General features: G+C 38.6%; 1 protein-coding gene across 2 annotated transcripts in view; it reads right to left on the reverse strand.

The window, feature by feature from the left end:
* Positions 1–16,552, reverse strand: part of Obp19b (Odorant-binding protein 19b) — a 363,375-nt gene extending 346,823 nt beyond the window's left edge. Inside the window, exon 1 of one of the 2 annotated variants that reach the window (XM_067781745.1) lies at positions 15,436–16,552. In XM_067781745.1, the coding sequence (XP_067637846.1) occupies positions 15,436–15,513 (78 nt within the window). In that variant the 5' untranslated portion in view covers positions 15,514–16,552. The remainder of the gene's footprint in view (positions 1–15,435) is intronic. The other variant, XM_067781747.1, reaches the window with a different exon arrangement.
* Positions 16,553–21,221: the final 4,669 nt, after the last annotated feature.

A 21,221-nucleotide genomic window follows, 5' to 3' on the forward strand; every position in this document is an offset into this window, starting at 1 on the left:
AATATAGAGTGAGTCGACAATTGGTTTTTGGAGGTTATTTACTTGTTGGTTGTTATTTTCTGTTGTGAGGTTGATTGAATTGGTGTGTGCATGTGATTGGATGTTCAAAGAAGAATTTGGTAAAAGTGACGTTGGCTGTGTGTTTGATATGTGTTCGGGTAAAGAGGGAAGGGTTTTCGTAGCAATATTTTCGTTGTTGTTTTGCTGTACTCTCACGACATCAGCGAAAGATGAGTTGAGTATTGTGGGAGTTTGTTGTTTGTAAAGTTTAAGTGCCTCTCGCATTGTACATTTATTTTGGCATTTGATTTTCAGTATTTCTTTTGACTGCGTGTACTTAGGGCATGCGTTAGAAGAGGATGGATGGTTACCTGAGCAGTTTACACATAAAGTACGTGAACATGGAGGAGTGTGAGGAGGTAGGCTGCAAGTTTGACAGGCTGGAGAATTAGTGCAGCGTTTGGTTGTATGCCCCAAAAGCTGACAGGTTTTACACCTCATAGGGTTAGGATAATAAGGTCTAACTTTTGCGCTCCTCCAAGATACCTCAACTTGGTCAGGAAGCTTGTAGAGGTTGAAAGTAAGGAGTACAACTCCAGTGGGTTTGGTTTCGTTGTCGATTGTTTTTGTAAATTTGTACACGGAAACAACACCCTGTGATTTCATATTTTCTATGATTTATTTATCTTCCACATAGTTTAAGCAGGGAGCATAAATAGTTCCCTTTGAACTGTTTAAATTTTCATGATAACTCACTTCTATTTGACACACACCAGGGAGCTTTTTCGCTGATAAAAATTTGTTGGCTATTTGCTGACTTTTTACTAAAAGCAAAAGATTGCCGTCCCTTAGTTCCGAGATCGAAAGAATTTCCTTACTGATTGATTCCAATGCTTTATGTACAGCAAAACACGAGTATTTAGCAAGGGATTTGTTTGTGTCAGTAGCACGAACTGTAAGAAATTTAGGGTTTTCTTTTTTAATGTCTGGTAGTTTCGGATATACCATAGGGGTATACGTAGTTTTTTTTCTTTTTGGTTGGGGATCTAAGGCAAGCAGTGCAAACCTATTATCCCCGAGATTTGGTGGCCCGGGGGCCATTTTTTCAGTTTTCACTTAGAAAACACTGGTTTTTAATACACTTGTATAGGAAAAATTTGAGGAAAACAGGTTTACAAATCAAACACGTGTTCGCTAATCAAACGCCAAACGAAAGCTTCAACAGAATATCGAGAGTAAACAAAACACGTCTGCTCAGAATGAGTACCTGCCGAGAACTGAATTCATTTGATATAACGGATTCACTTTTTACCATAAAGAAAACTGTCTTATCCTATCTTAACTCTTAACAAAAAAAAAAAAAAAAAATCAAATAAATTAAAAATGTTCACTTATTTAACAATGTAGTATATATATGTATAATTTCTATGTAATTTCTAACTGTTATGTATAGTACTCAGCTGATGATTTTTATTCTGTAGCTGAGCAGTTTTAGATCTCGACGCTTAACAAACCTCCGCGTATCAGCAACTCAGCAATAACAAATCCGTGCGTCATGCGGATGCGCCCCTCGCGCCGGTCGGGCGGGCTTTGGAGGGTTTAATCCGTTGGGTATTATTATTATTATTATATCGCCATTAGGGTGGGCCAGGGGTGACTCTAGAATGTTTGTACGATATGGGTATCAAACGAAAGGTGTTACTGAGCATTTTAGGAGGAAGTGGGCATTAGGTCTATAGGTGGACGCCTTTTCAAGATATCGCCATTAGGGTGGGCCAGGGGTGACTCTAGAATGTGTTTGTACGATATGGATATCAAATTAAAGGTATTAATGAGGGTTTTAAAAGCGAGTGGCCCTTAGGTGTATATGTGAAGGCGTTTTCGCGATATCGACCACAATGTGGACCAGGTGATCCAGAAAATCATCTGTCGGGTACTGCTAATTTATTTATATATGAAATACCACTAACAGTATTCCTGCCAAGATTCCAAGGGCTGTTGATTTTGCCTTGTAGAACTTTTTCATTTTCTTCTACTTAATATGGTAGGTGTCACACCCATTTTACAAAGTTTTTTCCAAAGTAATATTTTGCGTCAATAAACCAATCCAATTACCATGTTTCATCCCTTTTTTCGTATTTGGTATAGAATTATGGCATTTTTTTCATTTTTCGTAATTTTCGATATCGATAAAGTGGGCGTGGTTATGGTCGGATTTCGGCCTTTTTTTATACCAAGATAAAGTGAGTTCAGTTAAGTACGTGGACTAAGTTTAGTAAAGATATATCGGTTTTTGCTCAAGTTATTGTGTTAACGGCCGAGCGGAAGGACAGACGGTGGACTGTGTATAAAAACTGGGAGTGGCTTCCACCGATTTCGCCCATTTTCACAGAAAACAGTTACCGTCATAGAATCTATGCCCCTACCAAATTTAAGAAGGATTGGTAAATTTTTGTTCGACTTATGGCATTAAAAGTATTCCATACAAACTAAATGAAAATGGGCGGAGCCACGCCCATTTTGAAATTTTCTTTTATTTTTGTATTTTGTTGCATCATATCATTACTGGAGTTGAATTTTGACTTAATTTACTTATATACAGTAAATATATTAAATTTTTTGTTAAAATTTGAATTAAAAAAAAATTTTTTTTAAAAGTGGGCGTGTTCTTCATCCAATTTTGCTAATTTTTATTTAGCACATATATAATAATAGTAGTAACGTTCCCGCCAAATTTCATCATGATATCTTCAACGACTGCCAAATTACAGCTTGCAAAACTTTTAAATTACCTTCTTGTAAAAATGGGAGGTGCCACGCCCATTGTCCAAAATCTTACTAATTTTCTATTCTGCGTCATAACGTCAACCTACCTACCAAGTTTCATCGCTTTATCCGCCTTTGGCAATGAATTATCGCATATTTCGGTTTTTCGAAATTTTCGATATCGAAAAAGTGGGCGTGGTTATAGTCCGATATCGTTCATTTTAAATAGCGATCTGAAATGAGCGCCCAGGAATCTACATATCAAATTTTTTTTCGATACTGATGATTTTGATATATGGAAGTCTATATCTATCTCGATTCCTTTATACCTGAACAACCAACCGTTATCCAATCAAAGTTAATATACTCTGTGAGCTCTGCTCAACTGAGTATAACAATGGTATGTTAGTTGTTCTGCTGACTACCAACCTGCTTGTGTGTTGCCGATGCGAAAAACGAACGCCTCAGTGAGGCCTTATTTTTTCTGCCTAAACGGTTTATATGAGTCTTACATCGGACTTAGACGTTGGGTATGTTTTATAAGTTAAGGCGTTAGCCTTACCAGAATAATGCACATTAGATGTGCTTTTCTTGCGGGACTGATTTCTTTGTGGGTGCAATGGGGCTAGCGTTGGCTGACTGGCGATATGCCCAAAGGAGTGTAGGATTAGGGAGGGTCATCCGCGAAGACATGATAAAGGAATTTAGCTTGGTGGCCTAAACATGCCGGCCCCTTGCGAAAGCAACGGCTACGGATCAGCGCAGCCACAAGACCTGGCCGGGATGACTTAATTTCTAACAGATGTGTGCTTAGGTGGAGATTTCATCCAACGTGTCGACTCGTCTTCGTTCGCATCCTTGGGTCTTGCGCTGGAATGAAAGAGTAAGCAAAATTACAAAAACAAGACATGGTTGATATTTCAGTTTGTTTGACACATTCTTTTATTTTGGTTTTTTATGTACAAGTTACTAATTCATTGAAAGTTCATAAATTCATTCTTCAAGGCGCTTGCGTATTTTGCGTTTGCGTATGCGTGCGCGTATACGTTGTATTGGTTATTTACTTCACTTTAACAAATGTCGTTTTGCGTATGCGTATACGTTCTTCAATTTCAAGGTATAAGTTTGCTGGTTGATCTTTATGCAGGGCACGATCCTGACAAGAGCCACCCAAAGATGCTACTTTGAGCCAAAAAGGGGCCCATCGTTGTTGGTTGCGCTCCTGTTAGCAACACTTCGGCGTATGCGTCGGCTCCGAGGATCAGTCGAGCAGGCGCGGAGGTGTGAAAATTGGGGTCCGCAAGTCTCATGTGCGTGAACGTGCTGGCGATCGACGGATCCACATTGGACTTATCACCGCGAAGTTTTGTTTGATAATGGCGTGCACTGTCAACCGCTTATTTACTCCTTGCGAACCTCGTATTCGAAGGAGGCACCCTCGGAGAGTACCAGGGGCGTCGTCCGCGAAGTGTAATTCTCGCGCTAGGTCGTGCGCGATGATGGAAGTTTGGGAGTTTTCGCCCTATAGCTTGGGCATAGACGAAGGGGGTGATTGCCTTCGCATAGGTGGCATGGTGCGGGATATCGTTGTGCCATGCTCTCTGCCTTTTCACGCAATGCCGTAAAGCGAGTCATGTTGAATCTGGAAAGAGAGGTTCGCTAGATAAAACAATGCATGACCGTCGGTATTTGATGATGGGTTGGGTGGCGAGCCAGTTTAGAGATTGACAGGGATTGTGAGAGGTACGGGGAATTATTGGGCAGCTGGTGCTTAATTTTGCATAATAAATGCTGCGACCTAGCATGCATGCTATCAGGATATTGCTTTACGTTCCCATTGGCTATGGTCCCTGATTTCTCGTGTGCCTTCAACGATCGGGTACGTACAAGCTGAATGCGCCTATACGATGCGACATGTAGCGACGGGACTGTCCCGCACGTATTCTTATATAACCAGATCTAGTGACCGTCAGACGACACGACACAATCAAGTTGACCAACTAAGCAGAGTGCGTACCATACGACGCGACATGTAGCGACACAATTTTCCGTGCAGTGTCGCGCCGCATAGAGTGCACACGCCCCTATTAGGCAAAAATGCCGCGAGTGCTCTGGGGCCCTAATCGCCCATGGTAGGTTTCAAGAAATTGTGTAAACTTTGAATTATGATTCAGTAAAGCGAAACTATGAACCAAACGAACTCACTGATAAAACTTCGTGAGTTTTCTTGGCAGCCAATGCACACAGTTGTGACCTCCAAAATTCATACGCACTGTTCCAGAATGACCTTTTGTTTTCATGGCGTTTGATGAATATTTTCTCACTGACATAGGACGCTTACATTCAGCAAAACCACGTGCACAACAATTTACGGAATCGCATAAAAATTTAAGGTGTAAATTATGTGTGCAACTGAGTTTTCAATGAATGCACGTTCTTCAGTTTTTAACAGTTAGGGAATTGACCCCCTGTAGGGCGTGCCGCTAAGTGTCGCGCCGCTTAATGCCGCATTCACCTTTATCTCTTACGGGTGGTGGGAAACAATGAAAGTATCAAACGAAAAAATCGATAATTCCCGATCCGACATTGAGACAGGAAGTCCCTCTCTATACCACATGTCTTATGGATTAAACTCTGCTCTAGCGATCGCCTCGAAAATTTTGATTGACACCTCCCTTAAATTTGTGGCAATATTTTATTTAAGAGTATTTGATGAGAAGCGAAAACTTGTGTGAAAAGATATTTTTTTGGTTCAACTCGAGCGCTCAACAATATAACTGCGAGAAATTGGCATTTTATGGTCGCTGTCCAATCGTGCTACGAAAGTTCTTTACGTCAAACTTGCCAAGTTAAGCGTTAAGCACAAGTTTATTTCTGTATATATATATACCCACATGTGTACATAAATATACATATATACACACGACCTTACACAACCCACTCAGCATTTCGGTGATTAAATTGTGTATGAAATATGAAGAATGAATGGATGATAATCGCATTCCACAAATTATTCAAAAAATCTCAACCAAAATGATTAAAACATGTTCACGAATATGACCAGAAAATGGCTGTGAAAAGCATTCAAATATTACTCCACAACAATTAAAGCCCAATTTTGCAATGATATCAAATTTGAACAAAAAGCGTTTCGAAATATGGATCATAAATGATTATCCAATAATAATCACATTTATGGTACATTTTTCTCCCGACGATACGTTAATTTTCGAACAGAAAATGCTTTTAAATTTGAACGTTTATAATCCTCTTGGGGCATGATATTTGAATATTTTTTGATCAAAAGTTTCAAAAAATGCTGGCTGGGAACCTTTTAAGAAACAAAATGTAGTGCCGCAGAATAAAACAAATTTCGCGGCATATCAGAAAGGCCTTGGAGATTGCTGAAGAAATTCTACCAAATGGGTCAGTTGGTACGCGAAGGCTTTCGGGTTGCTCTGACTAAAGAGTGTTTTTGGTTGTAAGTCTTTTAGTTTCATAATTTGTCGCGACTGTGAACATAAAGACTGCTTATTTTTTATGTGGGTTTCAAGTTCGACAATAACTAAAATGTCCATGCTATATGTATGTACCTACATCCAGGTATATATTCAAACGTAACCCTGCAAAAAACCGTGCGATTAATCCCAAAGGAGCGTGGTCTCCGCTTGACCTCCTTTGTCTACATTCGGGTACAGTTGGGGTTAATCAGTTTGACATCCACTTTAGGAGATATTACAGCCAAAAAGAAAAATGAATGAATAAAAATATTACAAGTGAAATAAAAGATTACAGGTGATTGAATCGAATTATTTATGAAACATGCGGAGTCCCAAACCGAACCTGCATTACTAGGGCTTAACGACTACACCGTAGGTGGGGTTAAATTTCGGGAGAATATTTTTTATTCCATTTATAAAAGCTGTTCCCCGCGCTCAAATAGATTTTGTGGCTTGACAACCCCTTCGATTGTGTTTCTGTCATGAAAAAAGCGTCTGGCCCTATTTGAGTGCTTATAGAACCGAAAGGGGACTAGTCTTCTTATAATCCCATATGGCTTCAGGGAGGATTGGTCCTACCGATCCTTTTCGTAGTATATAACTGGGGACGATCAGTCCTGAAAGCAACGGGTTTTTGGATAATGGAAAGAGCGGTTTGACGCAGTCATTCTCCTTCATGTTCATACGGTTTTGAAGATGACTTGAAACTCGAAAACATGTTAACCAATAGATTTTTTTTTTCTTTTCGTGTTTTTGTAAGTAGTTTCTATTTGCTTTCAGACTTCAATCAGTTATAAAACTTGCCGCTTTCTGAGAGACGTTAAAACTTCCTCAACCTTGCAACAAACAATAAAAAAAATAATACATTGGTGAGTGCCTGAGGCCAAACGAAGATCTTGAAACTATTTGGAATTTACGTCCTTAATGCCCTGGCAAAGTTGATGCGCCCATGCCATCCTTTGTTTTTTTTTTTTTTTTTTTTTTGATTGTTAGGTTAAGGCAGCCTAATGATGCCAATTGATATGGATTAGTAAATATATGGTTACGACTATGGCGCCATGATATGTCAACTTTGCCAGGTAGTTTACTAATATTTTTTGCTCTGTTTAGATTGATATAGATCTAATAATTAGTGTTGCCGTAGTCACTAGTTTATAGTATAGTTATTAGAATAGTATCTAGAGTAGTGTAAAAGTAGTGACTGTGTTTTGTAGTATAGCAGTACGTTAATTAGTAAAGTAATTACTTTTCCTGTGTATATCGTTGATGTTTCAATAAATACTTGACCACATTCTAATGTGGCTAACAGTCCCTGTAACCGATAAATGAATTCTTGTTTTTTGTTGCCGTAAGCTACCGCACTTGATAGTTCAGTTAAATGTAAAATATGATGTGATTTGTCTCTTATGCGGTCATTATAGCTCGTTTTTTGAAGAAATAATCTTCATTGTTGCAAAAGCAACGATAACAAATCGGACCTTTCAAGCAAGACGTGCTGTGGTTTGGGTTCGGAACCTTAAAATGTGTGTAGTTTTGTCCCGGTATGATGCGTTATTGATTCGTTTGTCTTGTGACTGTTCTGTTTGTTAGCCTCGTGGTCCATTAGGGAGCCGATGCGTTGATTGGTGAAAGGGAGTAAATGGGTACGTAGATAACCCTTGCACTTTAACTCACTCGGGTTTCTTTTCCCTTTCCAGGGTCATGTCACGCGTGGATTTTTCCTTACTATTGGCTGAACTCCCGGGGGACTACGCAGAAAGCCAGTTTCCCGTGCCATTCAGGCAGTTTATGGAACTCACCTTTTGGCAGCGGGTGGTGCGTCACGTCCTCATGGATTTCCGTGACGCCACGGGTTTACATTTGGTTGAGGATAATCTTTTCCAGGACCGGGTTCGATGGAACTACTATGTTCTGTTCTATGAGTGTCCACGGGTGAGGGAGGTTTATCACCTGGAGCTGAGGCCCGCTCCCCGGAGCGTACGAGAGCTCGTTTTTAGAGTGCCGAGGGTGCGGGACAGTCCCGTCAGCTCCAGGGATATCTTCCTCCCCCGAGCCTAGCGAGCGGGGATTCCGGGACACCTCCCGTTGCTGCCCCCTCTGCACCCGTCCGGCCGTTCGCGGAAATACGGTTGACGCCTGGAAGCTCGGCTTCCGTCACCGCATTTTCGGGATCGGTCCGGATAGTGTGGGAGAGGCCAGCGCAGGGGACGTAGCCTCGTTTTCCCGTTCGCCCCTGGAATAAGATACGACCTTCCTTTTTATTTTTTTTTTGTTAAAGTAAGTTACATAATAAAGTAATTTGTGAAATAATCGTAATGTCTCATTCATTCCCATGTAATAAGATGGAACGCTTGTTTTTGGATGAGCGGCGGTTCCTTTCTGGTGGAGGTTTGTTTACTCGCCTTGTCGAGCTCGACGACTCGGACTTGTTTATATTTATATTTTAGTGAGTAGTGGACTGTATCAGGTTTTTTTTCTTATTACGAAGTGGGATGTGTTGCGTGTTAAATGTTAAATTAGGAGGAGGTTATCGGAGCCTCCTCCTGAGTGGAAGGGAGCAGAACGAGTTTCACCAGGGGTCTCGTCACCTGCCCTCGAGATGTCCGGACGTCGACCACTCGGATGCGATTGTCGGATCCGGGGTGAACATTGGTGACTCGGCCCATTCTCTACTCATTTGGTGGGAGATTGTCTTCCTCGATGACCACCAAGTCCCCGACCTTCATGTTGGTTTTCGGGAACTTCCATTTATATCTTTTTTGCAGCTCCATTAGATACTCGAATTTCCATCGCTTACAAAATGAGTGGTGTAGGGCCTTTAGTTTCTGCCAGCGGTTGATGACTGATGACGGGCTCTCACTTGCATCTGGGTCGGGAGGGGCGAGTAGATGTCCCCCTGTCAGAAAATTGCCAGGAGTAAGGGGCTCTAGATCGGTTGGATTGTTGGAGGAAGGAGTGAGAGGTCGTGAATTGAGGCAAGACTCGATTCTGCACAACAAAGTGGCGAATTCCTTAAAGGTATATTTACAATGAGACGCTATCTTGTTGAAATGCCTTTTAAAGCTTTTCACTCCCGCTTCCCACAATTCGCTCATATGGGGGGCGGCGGCGGGGATGAAGTGCCACGCGATTTCTTGATGGGAGTAGTAGGCTAGGGTCTTGTCGCGGACTTGAGTCAAAAACGCTTTGAATTCGGTTTTTAGCGACCTCGCTGCTCCGACAAAATTGGTTCCTTTGTCGGAATAAACGTTTTTCGGACAACCTCGTCGTGAAACGAACCTGGCGAAAGCTGCCAGAAACGACTGAGTGCTCAGATCTTTTGTAGCTTCCAAATGTATGGCCTTGGTCGAGAAGCATACAAATAAACAGACATATCCTTTGGATACCCTACAGCCTCGTCCCTGAAAATTTTTTATTTCGAATGGTCCAGCAAAGTCGATGCCAGTGTTCGTGAACGCTCGGGAGTAGGTAGACCGCTCTTACGGCAGGATCCCCATCAGCTGCGATCGCGAACGTTTGCGGTATATCGTGCATTCTTTGCAGTTATGGATTACTGACTTAATCATGTTTTTTACACGGGGAATCCAATACTGCGTTCGGATTAAACGTAACATAAGTTGGTTCTCTCCGTGTAAGGATTCCTTGTGAACAGCCTGCACGATTAATCGAGACAGTCGGCAGCTGCATGGCAAGATTATCGGGTGATACTCGTTATAAGACATATCGCGAGAAGCTCCTAGACGTCCGCCTGTCCTTATAAGCCTATCTGGATCTAGAAATGGGGCTAGGGGTAGTAGTTCACTCTTCGAACCTATCGACTTATCCGCAACGAGGGCCGCGTATTATTATTATTATTATTATTATTATTATTATGGCTGCGTTGGACATTGATTATAACCTTAGACATAGTTGACTTAATTTCCTTTGGCGAGATGGTAAGGGATTCTTCATGGAAGAATGCCTTTTTGCTAGGGTGGGTTCGATGATAGAAACGCCTGACATATGATAAGACCCTTATTGCTCTACGTAACTCGGAAAATCTCTCTAAAACGTCTTCGTCGCTGCGGCTGGTTTTTGCTAGGTGTGCCTTTACCGGTTTTTCTTCTATGACGGTGTGGTAATCCAATTCCTGAGTGGGCCATTCGATGACGTTTTGTTGTAACCAAGACAGTCCTTCCCACCACAGGGAATTGTTGACCAGTTCTTCCGCTGGCAGTCCTCTGCTTGCCAAATCTGACGGATTGGAGGCTGAGTCCACATGCCGCCAGTCATTGGTTCCTACTCGGTCAACTATTTTTGTTATGCGGTGAGCAACGAAGGTGGACCATGAGCATGGCGGTTTTCGTATCCACGCTAAAACAATAGTTGAGTCTGTCCATAAAAAGTTTGCATGCTGGCCTAAGTTGAGGTTATTATTTACTGCCTCCATTGTTTCTGCCAGTAATACGGCGCCACATAGTTCCAATCTTGGCAGCGATATGGTTTTGACAGGCGCTACTCTTGACTTGGCTAAAAGCAAGTTTATAAAAATTTTATTATTTATTTCTGTTCGAAGGTAAATACAAGCTGTGTATGCTTTTTCAGGAGCATCGCAGAACCCATGAATTTCTACCTTGGCCGTTGGTGAAAAGTGCAGCCAGCGAGGTATGCGAATCTGTTCAATGTGTCGGTAGCTTTCCATAAAGTTTTGCCAACGCTCCATGGAGCTTGAGGATACATCTTCATCCCACCCGGTTCCTTCTAGCCATATGCCCTGCATTAAAATTTTTGCGATTACAACAAATGGGGCTAACCAACCTAAAGGGTCGAATAATTTTGCGATAGCTGACAGTATCGACCGCTTTGTATAGATTTCCTGATTTTCGATAGGCTTAGTAGTGAAGTAGATGTTGTCTGAGTGGGCGTTCCAACAAATACCTAAAGCCTTGACCATGCTTTCATCTTCGAAGGCCAAGAAGTCTTCATTCAGAAGATGGGTTCGGGGTATCCCTTCGGCTAATACTCTATCATATTCTTTTTGTAGAGGTGGATCTTTTGCTAACCTAGTTTCCAGTCTAAAAAATTGTGAGCAGGCAATTTTGAGCGACGGACCCAACTGTACGTCGTTTGGGAAATTCTGCCTAAATGGAAGTGACACCACATATTTTCCCTTTTCGGTTCGTTTCGTCGTTCTCCTGTACAGCTCTTCGCAATAAGCGTCATCTTCACTGTATGGCCTCTTATTAGGTACATTTTCTACTTCCCAAAATGAACGTAGAGTCTTGTCTAGTGTTACGTTGCTAACAAATGATACACACTTTTCCGAGGGGAGTGCTATTTCAGTTTGGCCGGTCAGTATCCAGCCGAATACTGTTTCCTTGGCGATTAGAGTCCCTAATACGTCCTTCTTGATGCCCCCTAGCATCACCTGCGCGTAGATGTCGCCGCATAATATCAGGTCGACCGGTTCGTTAATAAAGAAGCGCTTGTCTGCTAATATTAGGTCAGGGAAAGCTTGCATAGTGGTTGGATTCACCTGACAGGTTGGAAGGTCCCCTGTCAATTGTGGTAAAACCAACGCAGTTGTACTAATTTGTACTAAAGGATCAATTGGGTATCGCAGTTGGAGAAGGCATGCTTCCTTCACTTGCGCAGGCACCTGATCAGTGATGCCCGACACTTGGGCAGACATCTTTTTAGGCGGCAAGTTAATACGGCGCTTAAGCCTTTCCATTATAAACGTACATTCGGACCCAGAATCTATCAAGGCGCGCGCTGAAAAACTGGTATCGTTGTAATAGATGTTAACGCGTGCAGTGCCTAGTAAGACCCCTTTGTTGGTATTTGAGAAGCATGATGTTACGTTATTGACGCTATTTAATGCTTGTTTGCAACATCACGTTTCTGCTGTGCCTGGGCCGAAGTGGTCGGGGCGTTGTTATGGGGGTACGACGTTGTAGCCCTACCCGCTGGTTTTGGTACAACTGCCTGGATATGGAGGAGCGTATGGTGTCGTAGGTGGCAAGTGCTGCAATTGTACGAGCTCGTGCACTTAGACACAGTATGTCTCGGGGATAGGCAGTTGACGCAACTATTATTATTTTTAATAAAATTAAGTCTGTCGAGGGGTGTTTGATTCTTGAACCTCGGACAGTTTTGAAGCCTCTGCTCATTTGATGTGCACATCTTGCACGAACCCTTGGACACACTCGTTTGGAATGCGCTAAGCTTGCGGTGCGAAGTATCGGTAGTTTGTTTACCAGGCTGTTGTTTCGGGGCTGTGGTGCTTTTGCTATCTGTAATGCCCGAGACCGTTTCCAATGTCTGAAACCTATGGGACAAGAATTTGTCCATTTGTCCATGTTCTTCCATTTGGAGACTTCTGTCTTATTCTCCACTGTTTGTTCCCAGAGCGCCAAGGTGCTTTCTGGTAACGTAGTCGAGCAGAGACATGTGATGACCGCATCCCAGTTAGAGATGTCGATTTGATGGGTTTTCAGAGACGCGATACAATTGTTTATTTCGCGTTGCAGCTTTTTGATCGAGGTGCCACACTCACTTTCAATTTTTCCTAAGCTAAATAAAATCTTCAATTGTGTGTTTATCAGAATGCGTTTATTTTCGTACCCATCTGTTAAATTTTTCCACGCCGTGGCGAAACCGTCGTTAGTTAACTGGCATTTTTGCACAATTTCCTTCGCTTCCCCCTGAGTTTTCTGATTAAGGTAGTACAATCTCTCAACATTTGAAAGGCTTTTGTTTTGAATGTATATAGCCGTGAACATATCACGGAATATTGGCCATGAGAGATAGTCTCCCTTAAAAACTTCTGTGTCGCAAGGAGGTAAACGGATATTTCGTTCGCGCTCGCGCTCGGGTCGTTCCTCTCCATCAGTTTCTTTCTTATTTAATGCTACCTGAAGCTCGGCCATGTTGGACATACAGCGGAGGAAAATTGCATAAGCTGCTTTATGCTTTATTTTTACAGCCGCAATATTTTTTGCCTCCAATGTGTCTGAGTTTAAAAGGTTGTCGCACGATACCTTCGCCTTTTTCCATATGGCTTTTAACTCTTCCTGTTGGATGGTGTGGCTGCTGCTGATCCGCTGAAGGTTGACAGAAAAGTAAAAGTTAAATTCTTCGCAAAATACATAAAACCCTCGAGCCGCAGTCGACACAGCTAACCGTTTTGAGGGGAAATTACCTTTGCTCAAAGCGCATACAATAGGAGGAAATCCGTAAGGTATATATGCACGTATATGGATGTACATACTTCGCCTTGCATTCAGGCAGATGCCTTAGCAGAGGAATGCTGGCACAAAAAAAATATAAATAGTTACCGATATGTCCATCCATATACTTACATATGTGGCAATAGGTTTGAGCGTGTGTTATTATGCTAAACCTAAGAACTGTACCGTACGTTCATTGCTCTAAGCAGGCATGGATATGTTCGTGCATGTTATTGGTAGGCATTTGAAAACATAACAAAACAATGGTATATTAGTTGTTTTGCTGACTACCAACCTGCTTGTGGGTTGCCGATGCGAAAAACGAACGCCTCAGTGAGGCCTTAGTATTTTTGCCTAAACGGTTTATATGAGTCTTACATCGGACTTAGACGTTGGGTATGTTTTATAAGTTAAGGCATTAGCCTTACCAGAATAATGCACATTAGCTGTGCTTTTCTTGCGGGACTGATTTCTTTGTGGGTGCCATGGGGCTAGCGTTGGCTGACTGGCGATATGCCCAAAGGAGTGTAGGATTAGGGAGGGTCATCCGCGAAGACATAATAAAGGAATTTAGCTTGGTGGCCTAAACACCAATGAAAATTTCTGAGATGTCAGCATTATGTTTAGGACAGAGATCAGGCCGTCGTCAATACGGCTAGAGAGGTAAAGCTGGGCATCGACTGCATAAGCGTGCATAGTAACAAATTTACAGACTGTAAATTTCATTGATAAATAAGCTTAATAAAAACGGCCCAAGAATTGACCCCTGATACACCGCAGGCTATTGCACTAAGTCGTGACATTTGGGACCCTACAATTACCTGTAGGTATCGGTTGGCTAAATAGCTTTTAATTAACGCCTATGAATTGTCACTAAAGCCAAATAAGGACTTGATTGATTCCTTTATGGCAGAAAGTTTATACCATTACATATTACTGTTATCCAATTAAAGTTCTAATACTCTGGTACACAAGTACACGCTTGGTTTTGTTATATACCACCAAACGCCAAATCACTTTTCTACTGCAACTGACCTAGGGAGCTTGGAGCCGGCGTGCATGCTTGTTTTAACCGGGCTTAGTTACTCGGGAGGTCGGGGTTCTTGCTGCGATCCACCCTAGTGTGAGCGTATGTATATAACTATAAATTTTCATGCACTATGCGGACTAAACCTCCTAAAGACAAAGAGTCAAAATAAAAGCACATAAAGCAAAAAGCCCACAGCCTATATTCGTTGCTTACTCTATTGACTGGCATAGTAGGAACGGACGGACTTCTTACAACAGTGGAATGAAAAACCTCAAGGTGAAGGTCGTTACACACAACCAAAAAAAACAGGACTACGCAAAAGTAAAGTGTGCCTCAGCAAAAGGAAAATGTGTACACCAGCGTGTGGAGGAGATAGGTGTCGTTACTATTCTGTGTGTCTTCTCAATTCCCTGCCCTACCTTGTTTTGAGAGTTACTGGCACTCTCCCATACCCAACCAAAATAAATAAACTCACGACTGCATATTTGGCTTACAAGACCATAACAATAATCTACACTTTATTCATTATTTTGAAAACTATGATTTAATAACCTTATGGATGTAAACTACTGTGCCGTTTATATTTCTGTACAGGCATTACTATAAAGGTTTTTACAAGTGGCTTAAAGCAACTTGCTTTGTGAAGCAACATAAAGCGTTTCCAGTATTAAATAATTTCTTTAACTTTTTCAAAAAAAAAATAACGTATATAAGTGTTGCAGGCAACGATTATAATTAATTGGATTATGAATCCCTTTGTAAATGATAACAACGAAACTCAAGAAAACAGTTTGTCTATTTAATTGAACTTTTCTTCAAGTTATCTTTCAAAAACAAACGTTGCACATGTAAGAGAATAGTTGCATTGAACATCTCTTAGCATTGCTAATGTGCTATACGGCTTCTGCTAGCCGTACATTAATCTTACCCCCGATCGCCTTGGTGCTGTTCTGGGAAATTGGAACCGTGGAGGGCGCCGCCTCCATATTGTTGCCATGGTGTGCATTGATTAAGATCACACTACCGCGGCGGCCGTCTACGGTATACTTTAAACAACATACAAATTAATACACCGTAATTATTTTTCGGTAATTTAACTTTAATTTTTATTAAAAATTTTCTGCGTTTTAAAAATGCGTCTGCACACGATCGTATCCAAAATTATATTCATGGCGGTGAAACATGAAAAATGCCGATGTCACTCTTGCATGTCGTTTTTCATGTTTCACCCCACATATATCTTATTCTCTCTTACATACTTTATTACAATGGATTATGCCATAATGTGTTGTGTTGTATTCATTTTATTTGTAACATTCACAATTAAATATCATTGTGAGCAACAATGTTGAGATGTTGCCAGATGATTATTACAAAGTTAATTTGGGGGATTTTATCCTCACATCACCCTTTTTGGGGAAAAGAAGAATTGACAAAGTGATCAATTTTGTCACATTCTTCTTTGGCCATAACTTATAAAAATTGTTGCGAACAAACGAATATATATTTATATTAGGGTGTACCTTCCCTTTTTTTTAATTCGTTGGTTCGGAACCATTTTTATTAATAATTGAAAAAAGATTTTATACATCGAGTAGTTAGATTTTAGTTAAATTTTTATAGTTCATTGTAACTTAAATGAAAGGTATAAATATTAATAATTTTTTTTTAATTTATGACAAAATATGTTGAATGTTTCTCTTTTTTTTGTAAATATTTGTGTTTTACATATTCATTTTAAAGTTTTATATTTTGTATTACATATTAAATTTTTAATTTATGTGTTACATACAATTTTATAAGAAAGTTTTTTTTTTGAATATACAAAATTCGTATTTTCTCTTTTTGCTTTTTGGTTTAACAGTTTTTTAGGGCTTCATGGCTGCTACAGTGCTCGGAAATAAATTTTGGATTTGCTTTTTAATCAAATTTAAGGTTTAGTGAGAGTATTAAAGTAATGTTAATTTACTTTACTAAGGCGGTTTTTATGTACCACTTTTTTCTTTGTTTTTGACTTCATCGAAAATAGTTACGTTGGGTTCGTTAATTTTGGTTATGATGAACGGACCTTGATAAATATTTTCGTGTTTATGATGTGGTTCTTTTTGTAAAAAGCACTCTATCTCCGATTTTTGCAATTAAAGGTCGTGCCGTTTTATCGTACAAATTTTTACTTTGTAATTTATTTTTGTTAATTAGGTTTTTGTGCCATTTTGTGCGTTTTCTGCATCCTAAACTTAACTTCTTTGGCATAGTTTTCGACGTTATAGATCGGGTCAATTTTTTTCTTTTCTTAATTCATTAGGCAAAGTTGCCTTTTTTCCAAAAACTAACTCGTAAGGTGAAAATTGATTGTCGAAAACTGTGCTACTCGTAGTGTTGTCTAGGAAGGTAAAATATTTTAAATAAACATCCCAATCAGAAAAATTGTCTTTTAGATATGCACGTAAGTATTCATTAAACACTCTATGATTACGTTCAATCGTGCCAACAGTTTCATGATGGTATGCAGTTGAAAAATTATGGTTAATGTTTAAAAGCTTTGTTAATTCTTCGAATAATTCATTTTTAAATTCAGTACCTAAATCTGATTTTATGGCATTCATTGTGCCCGTAAGTTAAAATGAATCCTTCAAAAATAGCTGAAGCGATTGTTTTTTGCCGATTTGTCCGGTACAGCGACTGTTACCAGATATTTAGTCATGTCGCAAATCATGGTAAGTGCGAACTTGTTACCATATTTGGACTCAGGTAGGGGTCCTATTGTGTCAATTACTAGTATATCAAATGGTTTACAAGGAGTTGGTGTTTAAAACAAGTTTTTCTTTTGTTTTAGGTTTAACCTTGTTCAACAGACAATCCTTACAATTTTTGATATATTTCGATATATCGCGAGTCATGTTCTTCCAATAAAATTTTGTTCGCAATTTTGCGTAAAGTCTTTTCATTCCGCAATGTCCACCGGAAATGGGATCATTATGGTAAATTTTCATAAGTTTAAATTTTGTATCTTCATCTGTTACTGTCTCCACTGGATCTATTAGTATAATTTCTAATGATTTTAAAATTTTATTTCCAATATTTTTGAAATTTGTAATAGTGTAATGTTCGAACATAATATCGTTTTTAGGCCATTCAATCTGCTTAATTTTGCGTTTGCCGGCTTCTGATTCAAGCCTCGAAAATAATTTCTCTAAAGTCATTATTTCGTTAAACAAGCTCAAAACTAAGTAACTCGAGTTTCTTATGTTTAATATGCGCAAAAATTCTTAAATTTGTTGTTTTATTATTTTTATCGTACGTAATTGCAGATCTTATTCGTGGGACTTTTTTCGAAAAATTTAATGAAAATTTGTCGTAGACATGTAAAGTAAGTTGTTTTTCGTCGTTTTTGTCTGTTTTCCTATGTAAATTTTTTGTCGATTGCCTTTTTCGTCATGGCTCTTGTCTGTGCTGCCAAAATTTGTTTATTAGCTTCTTTAATCTCATCGATTGTTATACGCGATAGTGCATCAGCACAAACGTTTAATTTACCTTTTATATATACAATAGTAAAGTTATATTCAGATAGTTCCAGTCTTATTCTTGAAAGTTTTGAAGATGGGTCTTTCATTTTGAATAAGTATACTAGAGGTCTATGGTCTGATTTTACAATGAAATGGGTACCATACACATATGGTCGAAATTGCTTGATTGCAAAGTAAATAGCTAAAAGCTCTAATTCTATAATAGGTTTTTTCTGTTCGGCTTTATTAAATGCTTTAGAAGCGAAACAAATTGGTAAATCACTACCTTGCTGTTCTTGACTCAGGATAGCGCCACATCCAGTTGTGGAAGCATCAACTGTAATAATGAATTCTTTAGTAAAATCTGGATATTGAAGTAATTTTGGTGAAAGTAACGCTGCTTTCAAAGATAAAAATGCTCTTTCGCACTCAACATCCCATACAAATTCAACTCTTTTTCTGCTTAATCAATTTAAAGGCGATGCCAGAGACGCAAAATTAGGTATAAACCGTCTGTAATAGTTTGCAAACGCGACGAATCGTCGTACCGCGTCTTTGTCAGTCGGTTTTGTATATTTTTTAATTGCGTTTATCTTAGAGTCGTCTGGCAACAAACCTTTGGCTGAACATTTATGACCTAAAAATGTAACTTCTGGTCGTAAAAAGTTGCATTTATTTGGGTTAAGTTTGAGGTTAAAAGATCTACAAGTATCGAAGACTTTTGAAAGATTTTTAATGTGGTGTGCTTCGCTACACCCTATGACGATAATATCGTCGACGTACAAAAATGCGACATTGGGTGGTATACCCGAAAAAGCTATGGTCATCATTCGTGAGAATGAGTTAGGTGCTATATTTAAGCCGAATGGAAGCACTTTCCATCTAAATGCGCCACGGTCAGTGCTGAAAGACGTAATGTCACGAGAGTCAGGATGCAAGAGGATTTGATGAAATCCTGAAAAAAGATCTAATGTGGAAAAATATTTTGCTCTGCCGAGATTATCTAAAATATCGTCAACTCTAGCGAGTGGAAATTTATCAGCAATCAGTTTTTTGTTTACCGCGCGAAAATCTACGCACATACGATATGCTTTTTGACCATTTGTATCTTTCTTTGGGACTACAATCAAAGGACTATTGTAATTCGAATAACTAGGTTCAATCAAATCGTTGTCTAATAATTTATTTACTTGTCGATTTATTTCTTCGCGTTGAGAGTATGGCAATCTATAGTTTTTAACATATACCGGATCGTTGTCTGTCAATCTTAGTTTTTGCTCGTAAAAGTTATTTAAAGTCATCTTGTCCGTGTCAAGAGCGAAAATGTCGGCATAATCTATGCAAAGGTCAATTAATTTACTATGAGCATGTTGAGGTATTTGATTTTTTAAAATCGAAGTTAGTTTTTTCGTACGTTTGTCTTCTGTTTCTGTCTTGTTAGTTGTATAAACATTGTAGTTTGAAAGTTTTTCTGTCTGAATACTTTTTCTTTTGACACACTTTATATCATCCGTGGTATTTATAACTTTAATAATTGGGTTACTGGAATTAACAATGCACCTAGCTGTGAAAACACCATTTTCGATTTCCTGCGAGTCCACGAAAAGTGGCTCGGGTGAACTTCCTAAATCAAAAAGTCTGAATATTTCGCATCTTGGTGGAATGATACAACTGTCGCTTTCTGTTCCGTGTAGGATTGGTATCGCGACTTTTTCATTACCTACCCAAAAGGAAATACTATTTCTTTCATAATTAATAATGCATTTGTTAATTTTCAGAAAATCTTTACCCAGTATAGTGTTAACTACTTTGTACTCTTTACTTTAATTTTTAAAATAATTTTAATTGAGTTTTCGTGTTAACTTAAAATTTTGAATAACTTCAAAAAAAGAAAATTCTAATTAGTTGGAAAATATCTAAACTCAAAAATAAACAAAAATAATATTTTATACTTCAAATAAATAACATAATATTTTTAAAAAATAAATATTTAAATATTTGGTTAACCACCAAATATATTGGCGATCTTACCAACGATCCTGCAATCGAATCAATTAAACCCCAATAAGTTCAAGAACGATATAATTTTCGTTTGACAAAAGTGGTGTAGTACTTCCGTGCAACCAATTTTTCTCATCTAGCTGAAAGTAGCTACCAACAGAAACTCATGCGAAGTTTCAACCGTCTTCAACCGTCATCTTGCCAATATTAAATGCAAAACTTAAAATATAAAGACACGTGTGGTTCAAGTTATCATGAATTGTTTAACGCAACTTAAAAATATATGAAGAAAAATGAAAACAATCCAGTGTAACTCGTAAACTAGAACATTTTATGCAATACACAAAATTGCTTTGTAACCAAACAACCAGTTATTTATGTACATACAACATTTTTAAGTGCACGAACTGATTTGCGATTTGCGAAAGCAAAAAAAAAAATGTTAAAGTAATGAAATTTTTTACAATTTGTGCATTCTACATGTATGAAAGCTATTTGCTCATCAGAGAAATCGATATACATAACTCAATAGACCTTCTAGTCACCAGACTGGCCAGACTTCCAACTACAATCAAAACGAAAATATTTATCAACAATCAAAATTTCTCGAATAACGTAAATGCCATTGCCAATCATCAATCAACTACTTATTAATTTTAATATTTTTTTATTAAATTTAATTTTATGTAAGTACAATTTTTATTCTAATATTAAATTTAAAATTTTTCAATTATAATTTAAATTAAAATTTTAAACCTTTTAACTTTCAAATTTATTTTAAGATTATTTTTATATTTTAACAATTATTTAAATTTACTTATTTTTTATATAAAATTAAATATTTTATTTAAATTGTTAACTCCCTTTCCAAAAAAAATCTTAAATATTTTCTAATTTTCAAATTTTTCATTTTATTTTATTTATTTATTTTTTTTTTTTTCATATGGTTCTACGTTCACCAATACGAACTCGTAAATTTACAAATGCAGAAAATCAAAATATCAACCATACAAATAACATCATGACTCACAATACAACTCAAAATTCTAACATTAATACAACACAAAACAACATCTCTAATACAACACAAAATACTTCAACACAAGATAACTTTACAAATTTTCCTTCTACTAAATCTATTAAATTACCACAATTTTGGCAAGATTGTCCTGATGCCTGGTTTTTGCTTGTTGAAGGACAATTTGAA

This window comes from Eurosta solidaginis, chromosome 4 (assembly GCF_040869045.1).
Source record: "Eurosta solidaginis isolate ZX-2024a chromosome 4, ASM4086904v1, whole genome shotgun sequence".
Classification (NCBI taxonomy): Eukaryota; Metazoa; Arthropoda; class Insecta; order Diptera; family Tephritidae; genus Eurosta; species Eurosta solidaginis.